We start from the raw sequence: 20,532 nt of genomic DNA on the forward strand, positions 1-20,532 counted from the left end.
AGCATAGTCATTGCTCCATTCTTGGTATTCCACTGCCCCTCATATAGTACCTTCTCATATGTAACTTTAAAACACATCTCTGTTTTCTGTATGGTTGGATTATTCTTTCTGGGATACCAGGTTTGAAGGAAAAAGTTGCTGGATTGTGAGATGTGGGTCTTGTATTCAAAATGTAATTCTAAACAATTGCAATTGTTTCCCTGTAGAACCACATTATACACATAAATTAGGGTGTATACCATGTTGACTGTAGAATTATGTTGCTTGTGGGAAGCCAACTACCTTACAAAATATATTTCTTGTTTAATTTTGGAAAATGCATTCTTAATCATCAACAACTGACTATGAACAAATTTTGGGAATAAATCTATCATCAAGCACTATCTGTGGATGATACAATAGAATGGACTCTAAGTAATCAGACTGGATTTCTACCCTAAGATTTGCAAACATCTTTGTTAACCTGGAAAGTCAGTTGTCATCTTTGGACTTTGATTTCATTTCTCTTTTTTTAAATGGAAGAATCCCTGGTCACTCTGTGAGATAAAAGCACTGGACTCCTAACCACAAAGTTGGCAGTTCGAACCCACCAACGGCTCTTGTGAGAGAGATGATGTTTTCTACTCCCATAATAATTTACAGCCTCAGAAACGCTCTACAGGATCACTGTGAGTCAGAATGGACTCTATGCCAGTGGGATTTTAAAAAATGGAGTGAAGAGGCCAAAGGATATCTTGTTAGGATAAATATTAAGGCACATTATTGATACATCCATAGCTTCTTCAGGTGTTATGGGGGAATCATTTTGTTATTTAATTTTGTTTCTCTTTTTATTTTCACTAACATATAATCATTTGAAGTTGCAGTTAATTTTACTGATATTTCATAACATGAGGAGTTACAGTATTTGAAAAGGGACATTCTTACTTTACTTAGAATTTGATAAGAGGAAGAAGCTTTTCTGAATAGACAAGCAAGGTCCACACAAGAACATAAGACTGCTTGAAACTTCTCAAACTTCAGGAGATCTTGAAGGTCCCATTTCCTTTTACATTATAAACTCAAATATTATAAAAGATGCATTTTGTCATTTTATTTAAAGAAATTCTCCCAAAGCATCCTAGTAGGTGATGCTTTATTAATCTAATTTTGAGTTAATTTTCTATAGTATTGGAAAGATTTTTGAAATATATTCTAATCAAATTCGTAACTAATTTGGACCATTTATTTGAAATAGTAACATTTGGTAATTTTCACTTAGTTCTTTCCAGTTTTTCTTTTCCTACTCAGAGTTTGGAGTCCTGTTGTGGCACTGTAGGATAAGTACTAGACAGCTAATCACAAGCTCAGAAGTTCAAACCAACTAGCCACCCCTCAGCAACCTTATAAACAGTTGCTATGAGTCAGAACAAACTCGTTGGAACTTAATAACAACAGCTACAACAGAGTTAATTTTGTTCCCCTTGCTATGTTTCAATATACAGAAAAGACAGTGTTGAAAAGAATGAACTTCAGTAAACTTTATAATACAGGGCTTTCTAAATTTTTGCTTTAATAATAACAACAAGAAGGAAAAGAGAAAAAAGATGGAGGGCAATTGACTTGCACTTACGGAGCACGTGAAGTGCTAAGAATAATCCTTAAACAATAATTGCACTTAATATAACATTTCAGTAGAGCAGGTAATGTCCTTTTTTTACAACCAAAGACACTGAAGCAAAGTACTTAGTAAGCTTGCTGATCTCACAGAAGCAAAGTCTGTCCTACATCATTTCAGAGCCTGAGTTTCTTTTACAAATAATAAGTTCATTGTTCATCCATCACTCTTTACTAATATCTAATAATTCATGTATTATTCAGATATAAATTCAGATATAAAGTGGCAGCATCAATGGGCTCAAGCATGGCAACAATTGTGAGGTTGGACCAGGACCGTGCAGTGTTTTGTTCTGTTGTACATAGGGTCGCTGTGAGTCGGTACTTTCTCGATGGCACCTAACAACAACAACAATAATTCAACTAATTTTCACTATTATGTGTCAGGTACTGCAAATTTAATTATCAGCAAGACTTAGTCATTGCTTCCTAAGACCCTATGTCTTGTTTATAATTCTGTGTTCAGAAATAAGGTCACTAAATTTTTGCTTCATATGAAACACTCATTCAAACTAGTCAGCAGTGATCAATGTTCTTGATGTTATTTTTATTGAAGCCCAGAGATTATGTGCTACTTCTATCATAGCACAGCATCTTCCAAAGTGATGATGGGCTTCAATATTATTGAAAACATCAAGACTTTCCTATCCTGATTCCACTGTTGGGTATTCTTTGTGTTCTACAAATCATGAAAAAAATCCATTTAACATATTCAAATGCATATATGGCATACTTGAGTACTACAGTTACACTGTCTACTACAGAAGTCTCTAGCATAATGTGACTGTTGTTGTTAAATGCTATCAAGTCACTTCTGACTCATAGCAACCCGGTATAGGGTTTCTGAGGAGCGGCTCATGTATTTGAACAGTGTACCTTGTGGTTTCCAGTGCATTACTAATCCTACAGCACCACACCAGAAGTCCTCAGATGATTATTAATTAAAAATTCAATTCCTCCACTAGAGGAGTTGAATTTGATGGGCTCAAGAGCTATGCATGCTTACTGGCAAGCATACTGGGTTGTAGGGATGTAGAAATTTTTATTGGAGAGTGTTAGGATTCCTGAATAATATGGGGGATTGCGATTGTGGATTGTGTGGGGTTTATTATCCTAATAAGAAGACATTTTCCATTATTTCACATTTGGTGAACTTTTACTAGTCATTAGACTGAGTGATTTTAGAGATTTGTTTGATGTATTTTCTTACAGAGTGCAGTTTTACATGATTGTTAGTCTTAAAGTGGTTTCATGAATAAACCAAGTAGAATGTTCAACTTCTCTCTCTCTCTCTGCCTCTCTCTCTCTCTCTCTCTCTCTCTCTCTCTCTCTCTATATATATATATATATATATACTGATGCTTAATATAAAATCATTAATGTTTAGAATAGTTTTGTGACTTTTCACATGAGAATGTATCACTACTGATGGCATGTGCCATAATGTTGAGAGGTAGAGAGACTTTTTCTTTCACTGTATACCCATTTGTGTTCTTCAGATTTTCTACCAAGAGCATGAATGGCTTTCATAAAGAAATAGATGACAACAACACAAAACTATTTTACAGAAAAATGACAAAATAAACCACTTTCATAAATAACTAAGAATTATATCTCAGTCATAATATAGAAGTGTGACTAATTTGTCCATCACTGACTGTTGAGTAATTATTATGTGAAGCCCTTTTTTGCTAGGCTCTCTTAGTGTATGGGCAGCTGAATAGAGTTCAAGGCTCTCTTAGGGAATGGATATAAAAGCAGTGTGTCATTGTTCATGCTATTAAGGACTTGTTTTGAAAGTGATCAGATGGCTTCTCATAAGGATTGTTAAATGCATGAATAAAGTAGTTTTTCCCCATCCAGAGCATCAGGGCATTATGAATAAAACATACTTTCTTGGACGCCTGCTATTTCTCCTTTCATGCTAGGATTCCAAGGGTAGCTGCTATTTTGGTTCCATGTCTTTATTTCCCGCCAAACCCAGACATTGGTTCTGTTGTTCTGGTCTCTCAGCCTGTAGAGCGCTTCCCTGAGTTTACTATGGTTATTGACTCCATCCCTTCTTCCTACCATCCAGACATCAGGGTTCTCACTCTGTGGCCCTTTCTAATGCTAAAGTAACAGTTCTTTCCCCCTCTGTTTTAAATATGCTTTTCTCTATTTTCACCTCAACCAATTGAACTTTAGATACATAACCAGTTAATCATCAAATGACTTTTAACTAGTGAACTATAATAATAGCAGTTTCTCACTCATTTGGGGCATTACCTGGTCATCAAAACAATGGAAGCCATTCTGGGTGTTTAATGTTTGTCATGATGCTGATGAAATAATCCAACTGTAACCTTTAAGACAAAGTGCAGATGTAATTGACCTAGAAAATACATACCATATTTTACTCAACATGCACATTAGGCTTTGTTTTCAAACCATGTAACCCCCTTGAATATGAGTTTCCTGTATGGAATACTCTGCAATACATACAAGGCCAGAGTATAATAAAATGTGAATTTGACACTTAGAGGTTAAAACACGGAGCCTTTTTATACTAATTATACATTCCAGGTATATGGATTAGAGAACTTTTCTTCATTAGAATGCATAAGATTTGTAATAAAATGCCATATAGTAAACATCATAAATAAAAACATAAAGCAAAACAAAAATAAAACTCCTTTGTACTGTTCTGCTTGTCTAGTTGTATATTGCTTTCTTGCACATTTTTTAATAAGTTGAGTAATCTGACTTGTCAATGAGAAAGTAATAAATAATCACTGGCAGTAACATGTGTTTGTTAAGGGTATAGTCTAATGCATTTTAATGTCTTTGAATGGGCATTGGGGCCACTTGTATATAAAAAATAGAAATTTGTTTTACAGAAGTGAAATTTTACAGGCTATACCAGGGTAAGTTTCCCTATAAAATAAATACTTTTGAAATTCCTTTGTGATGTTGAGAAAGTAGTTTGGCAGGTTGAATGAAGAGACTTAAAAATAGTCTTACTCTTTGTCCCTACAGTTCCAATTATGAAAATCTATCTTAAAGAAAACAATAAAAAATATGATAAAAGATTTAAGGAGCAGGATGTTCATGAAAACATGATTATATAGGAACTAAAAGGAAATAATACAAATGTTTAATAATAGCTCAATGGTTAAAAATATCATTTCCATATTTTGCAAGCTTATATTGTCATTAAAAATCATGCACATCTCTTAAAAAAATATATAGTTCATGGTGATATTTATGAATATCCACTCTGTTGTTGTTTTGAAGTGCCATTGAGTCAGTTCCAACCCATAACGACCCTGCATAGGGTTTCCAAGGAGTGACTGGTGAGTTTGAACTGCCAACCGTGCAGTTCAAATGACTTTGCAGTCCAGTGCATTAACCCACAGTGCCACACCAGGACTTCGTATCCACTTTAAGTTATGCTAATGTGTTAAGATGCATATATTCAAATAGAAAAAAAACAAATCTGGTACATGATAGCAAAACCCACTAACATTGAGTGGCTTTCAATTCACCTTGTACGGGGCTTCCAAGGCTGTAAATCTTAACAGGAGCAGAAAGCCTCTTTCTCCTGCTGAGTTGCTGGTGGATTTGAATTGTAGTAAGTAGTTCAGTGCTTATCCTACAGTGCCATTAAGGCTCCTGAAATGTGATGTAGTTGTTGAGTGCTGTCGAGTTGATTCCGATCTATAGGGACCCTGTATAGGGTTACCAATGAGCAGCTGGTGAGCTTGAACAACCAACCTGAAAGTTCAAATGACTTCGCAATCTGACGCATTAGCCCACAGTGCCACACTGAAATGTGATAGTCACCATTAATATTTCAATGTGTATCTTAATATTTTTAAAATTTGGTATGTGTTTGTTTTGTGTTTTTTCTTCCTCAACTTTCTCAGCTAGTGGCCATGTTTTCTTTATTTAAGTTTTAAAAGTTATGTTCAAATTTTCTTACTTACCTACTTCTATTTTATGCTAATCTCTACCTTGAAAGCCAGCTTTAAAGAAATGTAAAGATAATGAGAAATGAAGAGAAAAGCTAGCCCTTTCCTCATGTATTAAGGTTTTCAGATCTAAGAACAACTTGATAACGAAGGTGCTTGACCTTAAGGTAACCCAAAACAGAAAAGCAAAAAGCAAACAAGTACAATGCATGATTTTCTGAATTTTAAAGTTCTGGTCGGGGTCTGTTTTTGCATTTCAGAAATTGTGATCCTTCAAATAAAGGCTATTGTTAGTGCCAGCCTTTTAAAAGTGAAAGGAGGAAAATGGGCCATTTAGCTTCTTGCAGATTGCCTCCTCAGAGGATGCAGTAAGAAAGTACAGAAGCATATTTGTGACTGACTTGCTGTGTGATCACAGTGGAAGGCATGAGCTTTGCAAGATGTTGACGGGCTGTTGAAACCAAAGGTGAAATCACTGCCTATCACAGAGCCACAGATGTTCTAGAGCATCATGTTTCATAGTACTGAGCTAGAAAGAAAAAAACATTTAAGAAAAAAGATGATGAAAATTCAAATTAAAAACCTAGTTTTTAAAGTACTATTTTTTTGTATATATAATCTCATTCTTTCATTTATTGTGTTTAAAAATATATGAAAAACATATTTACTACTTCAACGATTTTCAGATGTACAAGTTAGTGACACTATTCAGAATTTGTGCAACCATCACTACTTTACATTTCCAAATTTTATCAGGAATTGGTGCCCCATAAATAACTAGTGTCCCTTTTCCTCTCTCCACCTCCCCTAATAACTACTAGTAAACTTTGGTCTCTATGCATTTGCCAATCCTAGGTATTTACTATAAGTAGGATCATAGAAAACTTGTCCCTTTTGTCTAAATTATTTCATTTAGCATGCTATTTTCAAGGTTTGTGCATGTCATAATATGTATCAGACCTCCATTTCCCTCTATGCCTAAATAATTTGTGTGGGTTTGGGCTTGAGAAGGAGGCATGAGTATATGGAACTGTAACATTGCCTTGTCTCTCAGATGGATTTAGGATTAAAGTTCAAATTGTACTTCTCTTCAACTAGGGTTGACCACAGTTGCTGAGATATGGAACCTCCAGGATAAACAAAGAATACAAGCATGGAGATGACCGTGTTCAGTGTCCAGGGCTCCCATGTGTGTATCTGAGAATCCTCAGCACAAACCACCTTTGGGGTGACCCATACCATCTCCTCCAGGAGAAAATACTGTTTAATAAGAGAATGTTAAAGGTGCTACAAGAGGTAAAAGGTTCCTTGTAGCATCGTGATTAAAGCACTTGGATCCTAACTGAAAGGTCAGTGGAGTCCTGCTGTGGCGCTGTGGGTTAATGTGCTGGGCTGCAAGGTCAGTGGTTTAAACTCACCATCTGCTCCTTGGAAAGCCTGTACATGGTCACTATCAGTCGGAACCTACTCAACAGCACTTACCAACAACAACAAGAAGAACGGAATGTTAAAGGTGCTATAAGTGATATAAGGGTCCTGTGACACCGTGGTTAAAGCACTTGGATGCTAACTGAAAGGTCAGTGATAAGACCCACCCCCTCAGCCTTTCCATGGTAGAAAAATGTGGCAGTCTTCCTTGAAAACTTTATGTTGTTGTGAAGTGCTGTTGAGTCCATTTTGACTCATAGCAGCCCTGTATTGGGTTTCTGAGGAGCAACTGGTGAGTTTGAACTGCCGATCTGTGGTTCAAACCAACCTTGAGGTTGAGTGCTGATCTGATGGCTCCACCCCAGGACTCCACTGGAAACCTTATAGGGGAGTTTTACTCTTTTCTGTGGGTTGTTATGAAGAGCAAAGACTATAGCCTTCAGTATGGGTTGTACGTCAATGCAAAGAAAATTAAAATTCTAACAACTGGACCAATAAATGGCATCTTGATAAATGGAGAAAAGACTGAAGTTGTCAAATATTTCATTTTGCTTAGATAATGATATCAACACTCATGGAAACAGCTGTCAAGAAATCAATGTCTTGCTTTAGGCAAATATGTTGCACAAAACTTCTTTAAAGAATGCAAGAGTAGAGATAATCAGTCTAAGGACTAAGGTACAAGTGATCCATGCTATGGTATTTTCTGTAGCCTTCATAAACATGTGAAAATTGAACAATGAATAAGGAAAACTGTCGGGGACTGTCCTCGACATAGTTTTTTGTTCACGAGTGTTTGGTTCACGAGCCAGGGAGATCGAGCAGCGATAGGGATAGCAAAAGAATACACAGACAGACAAACAGGGGGAGACAAAGAGGCACCCCAAAACCAGGGTGGTTGCATCACTGGTGGGCAGACTTGGGACTACAGGCATCATGGCCTCTGCAGGCAGCAACTCACTGCCCTGCAATCTTTACTGCATGCCTTCCAACCTGTAATGCACACCTGGGCTGGCCTGTATCTCCGTTTTATTTAGGGGAGGAGCTTCACGCCAAGCTGGGAGGGACTAAGACAGGATACAGCTAACATCAGTACTTTTCCAAATATTCAGGTAACTTTACATCGTACGTCGCTGTTTCGAATCCCAGGCCCGCAACTTGGTTTCTCAGGCCCAATTAACATATCTATAGCCCCTGAGCTCAGTTGGGGGGAGGTGAAAGGGAAGGACAAAAGGCTTGGGCGGAGTCCCGCTGTTTTGGCTTCCTGAGCCAGGTTTGCAGGAAGACGCGAGATGCCCAGGTGAATGGGCTTCACCTGGAAAAGGATTAGGGAGGATGGTTTTTTTGTCTATAGAACAAAGAACCGGGAAGTAGCTAAGCTATTTTTAGTTAATCCTTTGGAGAATGGTTTAACCTTGAGACCTTTACAGTCTCAGTTTTAGGAAAATACTACATTTATCTGTGGACATTAAGGGCTCATGTTTGGAATTAAATAAAAAACATAACTGAACACTAAGATGAAAAACAATTTGCCATGACTGCCAGTGGCCAGAATTTGTTCCTCAGAGCCTGCAGCCTGTATAGTCGACACAGTCTGCAACAGAAAACTGTAGAATTGATGTGTCTGTGTTATGGTGCTGGAGATGCATATTAAAAGTACCATGGACTTCCAGAAGAACAAACAAATCTGTGTTTGAAGAAGTACATCTAAAATGCACCCTAGAAGCCATGATGGCGAGATTTCGTCTCCCATATTGTAGTCATTTTGTTGGGAGGAACCAATCCCTGGAGACGGCTGTTAAACCTGGTAAAGGAGACAGTCAGTGAAAAATAGAAAGACTCCCAATGAGATGGATTGGCATAGCTGTAGCAGCAATGGGCTCCAGCGTAACAACAATTTTGAGGATGGCACAGGATCGGGCAGTTTTTTTGTTCTGTTTGCAAAGGGTCACTGTAAGTGGAAACTGACTCTATGGCACCTGACAATAGCAACAACTATATAGGGTGGCTATGAATTGGAATCAACTCTAGGGCAATGAGTTTTGCTTTGGTTTTTATATGACTGGAATTCAGCAGGCTAAGAAATTCATTTTCTACCTGTCAGCAAATTCAAATAGCCTTTGTTTTTTGACCATAGACAAATACCTTAACCCTGATTAGTCTCTGTTTGTTGTTGTGAAGTGCCGTTGAGTCACTTCTGAGTCTTGAACTGCTGACCTTGAAGTTCAAAGCATCCTTGCAGCTCAGCGCATTAAGCTGCAGTTCCACACCAGAACTCCAGTCTCTGTTTATTATCTGTAAAATGAGGCTAATAATACCATCAAATTCATAGAGCAGCTGTGAGCATGAAAATAACATGTGACAGCCTGTGCAATGTATAGATTATGATATGAGCTATTATCACTGTTTTCTCCATGATTAACATGCATTTTATTTCTCAAAAATTCTAATGGTTTAAACTTTAGGAAACAGGATATTTAAAGTCTCATAAAACAGTCTAATAGTTATTTAATTATAACTGAAAGTCTACTACAAAATGAGGTTATATTACAGGCAAGTTCCGTTCTATTTAATGTGATTATTTTGTGTATATATAATGTGTTATATTTAATGATAAATAATAACCCCAGACTCAAAGCGATTAGTTTTTTTTTTTTTAGATTTGTTTGGCTTCCCCTCCATTTTTGCTACAATTTTAACCATATGTGTATTGGGTGTGTGTGTGGGGGGGGGTGGGTAATGTTTTATTTCTCACATGTTTTGTAGCTTCTCTAGAAAGTTTTTTAATATAAATCTTTAATAATGATTTGCTGAGAAAATGAATATTGAGTGTTTATATATAACAGGAAACATTTTGATAAAATCACACTGTGGGTTAAAGAAGGTTGGACAATCAAATATAAATACACACACATCGGTATTGTATGTTGTTGTTGTTGTTGTTATGTGCCGTGGAGTCGGTTCCAACTCATAGCGACCCTGCACAGGGTTTCTGAGGCTGTTAATCTTTACGGGAGCAGAAATCCTCATCTTTCTCCCGCAGAACAGCTGGTAGTTTCGAACTGCTAACCTTGAGGTTCACAGCCCGATTCGTAACCACTACGCTACCAGAGCTATAAATATGTAAGTATATATATGTATTAGTATATTTATATATATTATGGTAAGAAAAAAGGATTGCTACAAAATTATAGTGTTAGGTGCTGAAGAATTTATTCCAATTCATAGTGACCCTATAAACAAAATCATAGATGCCTTTATTAAAAATACCAAAATGTGAAGCTACTGTTCATTGACATATCCTTGATCTAGGTCACTTCTGAAAGTGGTGGTTCCATCTCTCTAATCCTTTCCTGGTTGGTGCTGTAGAATAAGCCCTGGACTGCTAACCATAAGCTTGGCAGTTCAAATCAACCAGCCACTCTTCAAAATCATACAGGGTCACTGTGAGTTGGAACTGACTTGATGACACACAACAGCAACAGTCGCAGCGATCCTTACCCAAAGAATTTTGTACCCTTTTATTTATACCATGTCAAAATGGCAATTTTGGTATCCTCAAGGAACTCAAATAATGTTCCTGTATATGTTCTCTCAGCTCAAGGAACAAAAGAAGTAAGAAAGGGCAAGAACAGGCCGCAGGTTGAATGAGATAAGAGTTTCCCATCATAGGACAGCCCTTGCTACCCTCGAAGAATGAGCCAGTGCATTGTCTTGGGGAAAAAAAATTCTCAGAGAAACTTTCCTGATCTTTTTCTTACTAATTCAGTTTACAGTTTTCTTAAAACTTCTTCATAAAAAGCTCCAGTAATTATCCTGTGTCCTTTCGGAAACTCTTTCAAGATTATCCCCTTTGGAGTCCCCAAAGCAGTCACTGCAACCTTTTGAGTTAACCTCTATGCCACAGATGCCCTCAGAAGTCACCATTTAAATGGAATATTTTTTTTGGAGGAACCTTAAAAAAACTAAGAGAAGTATATTAATGAGAACATTGGTCTGCAGCTATCCGCTGATCACAGAGACCTGTTAATACATGATTTTTGGAATAAATGCATGCATGTATGAACTGGAACTCTAGGATCAATACTTTTTGACTCACCTTTGTGTGTATCTAGACTCCTATTGTGGCACTGCAGAATAAGCACTGGACTGCTAACCATGTGTTCCATCATTCATATCCATCAGCTCCTCCTCAGAAACCCAATACAGGGTTGCTATGAGTCAAAATCAACTAGATGGCACGTAAAACAATCATCCATCCATCCATCCATTCATCCATCCATCCATCTATCTAAGAAACCTGGTAGCGTAGTGGATTACAAGCTGGGCAGCTAACTCTAAGGTCAAAAGTTTAGATGTACCATGGAAGAAAGATGAAGCTTTCTGTTCCTGTAAAGAGTTATAGCCTTGGAAACCCTATACAAGGTAACTATGAGTTGGAACTGACTCACTGGTACACCACCATCACCACACACACACACACACACACACACACGTATGCATGTACAAATATATGTGTGTATACACACATACACACATATACATATAATATTTCTGTAAATGTATGTATATATATATATGTATATATATACACATGTATGTATACACATATGTATGTGTATATATATGCATGTGTGTCTGTGTATATGTGTGTATTAGCAACTATATGTATGTGTGTGTGTTTGTGTAGTTAAGTGCCGTCAAGTCAGTTCCGACTCATAGCAACCCTGTATAGGGATTCTGAGGAGCAGCTTGTGGGTTTGAACCACTGATCTTGTGGTTAGCAGTCCAGTGCTTTCCCTGTAGTGCCACACCAGGACTCTGATAGAGATACAGACAGATGGTGTTGTTGTTAAGTGCTATTGAGTCAGTTCTGACTCATAAGAGACAACTGTATATGGTTTCCAAGGGGTAGCTAGTGGACTTGAACCACCAACCTTACAATTAGCTGTCCCATACTTATAGTGCCACATGATGACTCACTCACACACTCTCTCTCTATAGACAGACAAACATATACATATACAGGCATACATATATATATAAATATGTATACATGTATATGTGTGCATACATACATATGTTTGTGTGTATCTATCTATCTATCTATCTATCTATCTATCTATCTATCTATCTATCTGTATAAGAGAGAGAGAGAGTGTATGTGAGTGAGTCATGGTGTGGCACAAAGTTAATTTGAACCACAATGTTGATTTGAACCACAAGGTCAGTGGTTCAAACTCACCAGCTGCTCATCTGAAATCCTATATAGGGTCACCATGAGTTGGAACTGACTCACCTGTACTTAACAGACACACATCTATCTGTCTGTTTGTCTGTTTATCTAACTATTCCATTTCTGTTCTTTCTCTGAGTACCATGGCATAGGTAGGCCTTAGTTTGTGAAAGATATTTTGGAAAACACTATTTTCTGGATAAAACATTTTATTTTGTCTGTGGTTGCCAAGCTGTTGCTAATGGGACTGAATCGCGTGAATTGCTTCTCACTTCCCTAATATACATGACTTTCTCCTTCCAGGTCCCCCCAAATGGCTTAAATATTGTTGAACAGCTAAATCAGTTTGTGATCCATTAGCATGCCACCTACTAAACACCCCCACTCCCAAACATAAAAGAGTCATTCAGAAGCCAATCTGGCCCCATAAATTCTTCTCAGCAGGACTAAAGATGCTGCTTATAAAAGAAGTTTTTGATAAAGTCACCTAATAGGCTAAAGAAGTTTGGACAGCCATCTGTATGTATATTTCATCAGAAGTAGAAACTGTGTTCATTATAGTACAAGGGAGACTTAATGAAAGCAAGCCTGAGAGAGCTTGCAAACGCACCAAAGTGATACAGTTCTGTGGCTCTTTGTTTCATGTTCTCCAATCTTCCGTCAAGATTCTGCCTTATTTCTCTTTCCTTAATATACTGAGATATAGGTATTTTAATAACTGTGTACATTTTCTCATGGATATTCTTGCAATTAATAAATTGGGTAATTTAAGTTGTAAAAAATATATTTTTCTATCAGTTCCAAAGAAGTTACAATCATTTTGAATGAGGGACGTATTTGACTGTAAATATTTTTCATATATTTATTGACCTTTATTTAAAATGATAAGGTGGTGCAATGGTTAAATGGTCAGTTTAGTGCAAAAACAAAAGCTTGGCTATTTGTACTCATCCAGCAGTTCTGTGGAACAAAGACATGGCAGTCTGCTCCTAGGAAAACCCTGTGAGACAGTTCTGTCACATTGGATCACTCTGAATTGAAATATAGCTAGTGACACTTAACAGTAACAGTTAAAATAATAGTGATTCATGTTGGCCGTACTCCTTGTATGGTGATGTAGGGATCAACACTGGACTGCAAAACACAAGGCTGACAGTTTAAACTCACCAACCATTTCTTGGAAACCCTATACAAGATTGCTGTGAATCGGAACCGACTCCTTGGCAGTGAACAAAAATAACCATGAAAATGCTTCCCAATCGTTCTCGTAGGCTTGTCCATGAATCAGAATTAATATTCATTAGAAAGATGAGGCTTTCTGTTCCCATAAAGATTTACAGCCTCCGAAACTCTGTACAGGGTCGCGATGGGTTGGAATCAACTCAACAGCACTTAACAACAGCAACATGTTGTTGTTGTTGTTATGTGCCATGGAGTCAATTTCGACTCATAGCGAACCCTGTACAGGGTTTCCGAGGCTGTAAATCTTTATGGGAGCAGAAATCCTCATCTTTCTCCTGCAGAACAGCTGATAGTTTTGAACTGCTGACCTTCCGGTTCGCAGCCCGATTCGTAACCACTACGCTACCACAGCTTCCTTACATCCACTGAAATAGCCAACAGTCTAATAAATACAATTAGAAAACTAAAGCTTCTAGAAAATACACATGTATGTATATATAAATTACAATGGCAAAAAGGACATGAATGAGTAGAAGAGGAAATTCCATAGCAAAAACATAGGCTTAAGTGAAAAAATAAATAGCACTTACCAAATCTAAGTAAAAGGAAAATATGAGAGAAATTTTGCGAGGAAAAAATGTCATTATTAACTTTTATATAACTTTAGTGATAAAAAATGAAATTTTGTTAATGGTTGTGTTATTCTTGTAGTTAAGTGCCATCCAGTCAGTTTCAAATCATAGCAACACTGTTTAGAGTTTCTGAGGAGCAGCTGGTGGGTTTGAACCACTGACTTTTCAGTTCAAATCAACCTTATGGTCCAGAACATTATCCTGTAGCAGCACACTAGGACAGCTCAAATATATGCTACTGCTTATCTCCTTGATAACACATTTGTCTAACCTTTGATTGCATTCCTCGTCTTCTTGGTGACTTCTTTACATTTGAAACAGAAAACAAATTGTGGGCTTCACTGTGGTAAGGTGGCCTTTCTCCAGTCATTATGATCTTTATAGTATCCCCCTTTCCCTTGGAATCTAAAACAGATAGTCAAAAACAACCTGCTTATATTCTTTTTAGAAAATAGGCATTTAATAAATGCAGCTTCTGTGACCACATCATGTTCAAGCTGCTGACATTTGTTACTTATCACCTCCAACTATACCTTGAACAAGTCAATCACTCATCCTCATCAGCTATCATTCATATGTTATTAGCATCAAGAGAAAATGGAAAGATGTCATACCCACTGAATTTTGCCTCAGGACTCTGGAGTTTTGTTATTGTATTGATGGTGTTTGTTTGTAATATGGTACATTAAAAAAAATGAGTAATTTAATGATGTTATAAGCAGTTAAAGAACATTGCAACAATCTGCCCTTCCGTGGAATGAGTGTGCTTCAAACACAATCCCTGGAAGAATGTGACTAAAAAGAGGCGTCAGATTGTGTTGTTTCTTAAAGAAACTAAGAGTTTCTTTAAAACTTAAAGTACTAGCTAAGACTTTATCTCCAATTTTTCTTTCTCTTTATCTAAATATTCATGACAGGTACTAAGCACAAAACCATGCTAGAAGCCCGGAATGGAAGTGGGACTATCAAAGCATTTCCTAGGGCAGGAGTGAAAGGCAAAGGACCTGTTAATAAGGGAAACACAGGCCTACAAAACAAAACGTTTCACTGTGAAATCTGTGATGTGCATGTCAATTCTGAAACACAACTTAAACAGGTAGGCAATACCGGTTCTAAGAATGAAAGCAAGTAGGGGACAAGAAGGATGTATTTCCTGTCTTTCTCTTCTTTTTGTTTCATGCTTCCTTTCATCCATCCATCTTCCCACCCTTCCATCTGTGCATTTATTGTCTTTATTTATGCCTATTTTGATTGCTAAGGGAATATAAAATGAATATAATAGCTTCTGGGACCTTTCAGAAAATGTCTGAAGTTAGTTTGTACTATTTTTGTATAAGAAAGGTGGGAGGAAAGGAGTTACCAGCTCTTTTTCTACCACATTTTCCACTCAGAAGTGATGATTTTCCTTCAAGGTCAAATAACAATGTTCCTTTTTTGTTTGTATAGATATTTGCATGCTACAACTAATTTTATACTGTACTTTTTTTTTTTTGCTTTATTATATAGTGCTATAACCATATTTCTGTCTTCTGTAGTCACCTGCTAAAGGGATGACTAATCATATTGCATTCACTTTTACTATGACTAGTCTTCCAAAGAAATCAGTTACACATTGCCAACTGAAAGTCTAGACTTCATAGTGTGCTGTTTTATATGCATCTGTATGTATTTTGCTGATTTTATGCACTTTAGTTATTTATCTTTAGAATTTAAGGGGTTGACATTTGACTATACAAAGTAAGGATAAATATTAGTATGGAAATAAATTCATGCCTGCCTGGGCCTCTTTGTTTATTTGCACATTAAATTCTTTCAGACATTCCTTTCCTTTATAAACCATTCTTATTTAAAAAAGCAAAAACAAAAAGGAGATCTGTGCAGTGATAAGAGGGAAAGCTTGGGGAAAAAAATCTTTCTATTTTTCAAAAATATATTAAAATACATATCTTAAAAAGATGCATCCTCGAGGCATCAGAATCTGAGCCCAAAAGTGCATGCTCCTTTTTTTTTTTTTCTTTCTGTGAACTAATTCTTCCCTAGGTTAAAGCAATGTTTGTGAGAGTTTCTTTGGATGACTTTTAAAAAGCTCCTATTTTTATTTGCTTCCATTAGCACATCAGCAGTAGAAGGCACAAAGACAGAGCTGCTGGGAAGCCCCCCAAACCTAAATACAGTCCTTACAACAAACTACAGAAGGGAGCACATCCATTGGGGGTGAGTGTCAGTTTTGTTTTTCAAATGTCAGCTGAACTTGGATTCCCCTCCAGGCCCCCAGTTTCTATATTGAATCTATGTCAGTAATGACAGTTAGTAGATCTGAGAGTTCAACAATATAATTTTTAGTTTTATGAGGATTTTTGTAGTTTTGTTACCTTGTAGCCATAGTCCAATGTCTAATCTGTTTGAATTGAGATCATGTTTATTACACAGCATAGGTAAGGGTTGTGTTAAGTGCCGTTGAGTCAGTTCTGACTCTAGTGACTCTGTATAGGGTTTCCAAGGAGTGACTGGTGGGTTTGAACCACCAACCTTTAAGCTAACAGTCCAGCTCTTATCATACATGCCACACAAGGACTCCATAGGGAAGGAAGAAGAAAGAAGCTCTTATAAGTCAGGTAAATAATCACCGGAAATCTGGCTTTGACATAAGTGTATACTTTCAGCAAAGAAGGTCAGTGAAACAGAATTTCTTAACACCTCCTTCTGATTATTTTCAAGAGATAAAACGATGGTATTGTTGAAACCTTCAACAATTTTGGAGTTTGAATAACCCTGTCTCAAGTTTAAGGAGTCCTGGTGGAACTGTCGGAGAAGCACTGGACTGTTAACTGCAAGGTTTGCAGTTCAAACCCACCAGTCGCTCCACAGGAGAAAGATGAGATTTTCCATTCCTGTAAATATTTGCAGCTTCAGAAATCCTGTATGGGGGTTACTGTGAGTTGGAATCCACTTGGTGGCAGAGGGTTTGGGTAGAGTCACAAGTGTATGTCTTATTTTATTTAATTATTCATCCAAAGACACTATATAAGGCAAATTGTTATTGTTAAGTGTCATCAAGTTGGTTCCAACACACATAGCGACCTTGTATCTTTTTAAGGACTGGTTGATGGGTTTGAAATGCCAACCTTTCAGTTAGAAGTCCAGTGCTTGTCCTAGAGCACCACACCAGGGCTCCATAGACAAATAGTTGTTGTTTTCATTAAGTGTCATTAAGTTGGTTCCAACTCATAGTGACCATCTATAGGATTTCCAAGGAGTGCCTGGTGAGTTTGAACCACCAACCTTGTGATTCAAACTATGCTTGTAGTCCAGTGCTTGATCCCATAGTGCCACAAATTAGACCTGGTAAAACAAATTCTGGGAAATTCACTCCCCACTCCACTCTCTACACCTTTGAGATTAGTAAGCATAAACATGTAATGTCCTGATCTGAAATTTGTGGTAAGGTTTAGGGAAAATCTATGCCCCTCCTAACATCATAGACTAATATTTGTGGAAATGTGCTTTTTTTTTTTTTTTTTTGACCATAGCTTTCATAAGAAAATTTCAGTACTCAAAAAGCTGAGAATTTCTGCCCTGTAGTATGTGCTAAACTGTGCATTTTCACATCTGTTTTCTTCAAAATAGAACTTACTAATAATTGGTGTTATTGTGTGCTGCTGACACATTAAAATATTATTAAAGGAAAACTGCAATCATCTACTCTGAGACTGCAGTATGGGTCAACCCAGTTAATTTGGTAGCATTGTCCTTTTTATGCAAATGAAGTCACTTTATTCTTTTGTACAGAAGTCATTGTAGCTGCATTGAGAGGCTGTGAATTCTGGGCACAGCTGATGGATGTTTCAACATCAGCAGTCAGAGTTCTCTCTCTGGTCAGCATAGATGCAGCTTTTAACATTCAAGTGAATGACTCTTAAGTAGAGTAGTCAAAAGTGTATTCATATCAGCATCTCAAACCTCCTCCTCAACTATGTTACTCTCTCTGTAAATGAAAAAACAAAAACAAAAACATATTTTCATGAGAATGGTCATGTTACTGATGCTTCCAGCCAAGGAATGAATGTATTTTGTGGAATAGATACTACGAAAATATACAAAAGAGAAAGCTGAACATGTCAAACTTTGGAGGGAGGTAAGTTTTCTTGTTCTTCTCTGTTCAAAATAAAATTAAAAAAAAAAAATATATATATACATATATCTTGATTGTTGTTGTTGTTGTTGTTGTTGTTATGTGCCGTGGAGTCTATTTCGACTCATAGCGACCCTGTACAGGGTTTCCGAGGCTGTAAATCTTTACGGGAGCAGAACGCCTCATCTTTCTCCCTCAGAACAGCTGGTAGTTTCAAACTGTGATCTTAAGGTTCGCAGCCCAATTCATAACCACTACGCTACCAGAGCATCTTGATTAGTTGTTGTTAAGTGCCATTGACTCATAGTAACTTTGTATGGGGTTGTATAAGGAGATGCTGCTGGGTTTGAACTGTTTGTCTTGTGGTTCAAAGTCCAGTGCTGATCCTGCAGCACCACACCAGGAGTCCATCTTGATCAGTACCTCACATAATTGGGGAGGACGCTGATATGCTACCTAATTTATATACTGGCTACTCCATTAAAAGCCCACAGTGTTAACGGATCTCTCTTTAAAAAATATCTGTTTCTTAATTGTTAATGTGTGTATGTGTAAGATGGAGTTAAATTTTTAAAATTTTTTCTCAAGATGAACACTTTCGTCTGGAAATATAATCAACAACAAACAAATAAAATACTGTTTCTGAGTACCTTTCCCGAAGACTTTTTAACATTCCAGGTCGGCCATTTTCAGGTATCTTCAGGGTCTTCCAGAGGAAAGATGTTCTACACTTTCCATTTTCTTTACTGTCAGTTTGCAAGTATGAGTTTATCTCTGTTGTTGTTAAATGCTGTACTTTAATAATTGTTGCCTACCATTTTGGGTTCTATCGAGGGACTGAAAATCATGTGTTGTTCTTTTTCCTCTTTTTTCCTCTTCCTTGTAGGTAAAGTTAGTATTTTCAAAAGAACCGTCAAAGCCATTGGCACCACGAATTCTACCAAATCCACTGGCAGCTGCGGCAGCTGCTGCTGCTGTAGCAGTTAATTCCCCTTTCAGTCTTCGAACTGCTCCAGCAGCCACACTGTTCCAGACTTCTGCACTTCCTCCAGCACTTCTACGGCCAGCTCCTGGACCCATTCGGACCGCCCACACTCCTGTGCTGTTTGCTCCTTACTGAATTCCAGATAGGAGTAATTGTACTGCAATAATTTTTAAAAAAAAAACAGAAAACAAAACAAAAGAGAACTATGCAGTGTTTATTTATAGTTTAAAGCATATATGAAGAGCCAGGACTTTTGATAGTGAATTGAAAAGATTATAAAAAAAAAATACAGAAAAACAAAACAAACAAACAAAAACTAGGGGAGGGTTGGTGTGGGAAGGGAGGGAAAGGTATTTTCTCCACATTAAAGCATTCCTCTTGAACATTGATTGTTTTAGACGTGATCTCCAGCATTGACTTGTAGTGGTATCTAGACCTTCTGAAGTCCTTTGTGACCGTGCTTTTGAGCACCTCTTTCCCCCTGCATTGTCTTTCCTGCTTTATGAAACAATTATACATTGTCTAAGGGCATTAACTGGTTCTAATGTATATATAAAAATTTACTCTGTAGATTAAAGTAATTTAAAAAAAAAAAAAAAAAAGCAACACTGTGAATAGTAGTACCCGTGCTGGTCCTCTTGCTATATGACAGCAGTTACTGGGTATTTATCCCAACAAAAGTAGATACAGTAGATGTCTTGGAAAACAATAGTGCTGTGTCTCAATCTATGCCACTAGGTTTTAAATGATTGCAAAAGGTAGAACAAATAACTATCTCATGCCAGTAAGCAGTCAAAAAAGAAATACCAGATAGTATTGTGGAGATCTCCCTACTCAACATTTTCTTTTTCTACCCAGCTTGGAGATGACTATAAGTTCAGAACCATAGATGACAGCTAACTTTAGAAGTGGGAGATGTATTCATATAGGTGACTTTTTGAAAAATGCTAGTTTTCTACCCTGAATATGTATTATTGGAAATAGAGACGTATTTGTAATGAACCTATATCTCAAAACCAGTAAACTCATGCATCATGGGTGTTTAGAAAAACTCAGTTCAACTATTCTGTTTCCTGGACGATGAATAGTCATAGCCTAGGATGATAACTCAAAGTAAATATCTTTCATGTTAGCACATATCCAGTGAACACAGAGAATATTGCACCTCTGCAATAACCCTTTATGTAATTCCAGTGGAGTTGTCTCTTAGGCTAAAATTTCTGCTTTGAAAATGATGCTAAAATTAAACATTAGCTATTATTGTGGGTTTTTTTTGTTGTTGTTGTTTTGGAATTCCTACTGACATGATATAAACAATTATAAATTTA

At 37.0% G+C, this 20,532-nt stretch overlaps 1 protein-coding gene across 1 annotated transcript in view; it reads left to right on the plus strand.

Annotated features, from left to right (window-relative positions):
- ZNF385D (zinc finger protein 385D) overlaps positions 1 to 19,382 on the plus strand; it is a 561,594-nt gene extending 542,212 nt beyond the window's left edge. The window contains exons 6-8 of the mRNA XM_006851632.1: positions 15,005 to 15,183; positions 16,200 to 16,301; positions 19,106 to 19,382. Of these exons, the coding sequence (XP_006851695.1) occupies positions 15,005 to 15,183; positions 16,200 to 16,301; positions 19,106 to 19,339 (515 nt within the window). The 3' untranslated portion in view covers positions 19,340 to 19,382. The remainder of the gene's footprint in view (positions 1 to 15,004; positions 15,184 to 16,199; positions 16,302 to 19,105) is intronic.
- The last annotated feature ends 1,150 nt before the right edge of the window (positions 19,383 to 20,532 follow it).

Source organism: Chrysochloris asiatica, unplaced genomic scaffold (assembly GCF_000296735.1).
Source record: "Chrysochloris asiatica unplaced genomic scaffold, ChrAsi1.0 scaffold00030, whole genome shotgun sequence".
Classification (NCBI taxonomy): Eukaryota; Metazoa; Chordata; class Mammalia; order Afrosoricida; family Chrysochloridae; genus Chrysochloris; species Chrysochloris asiatica.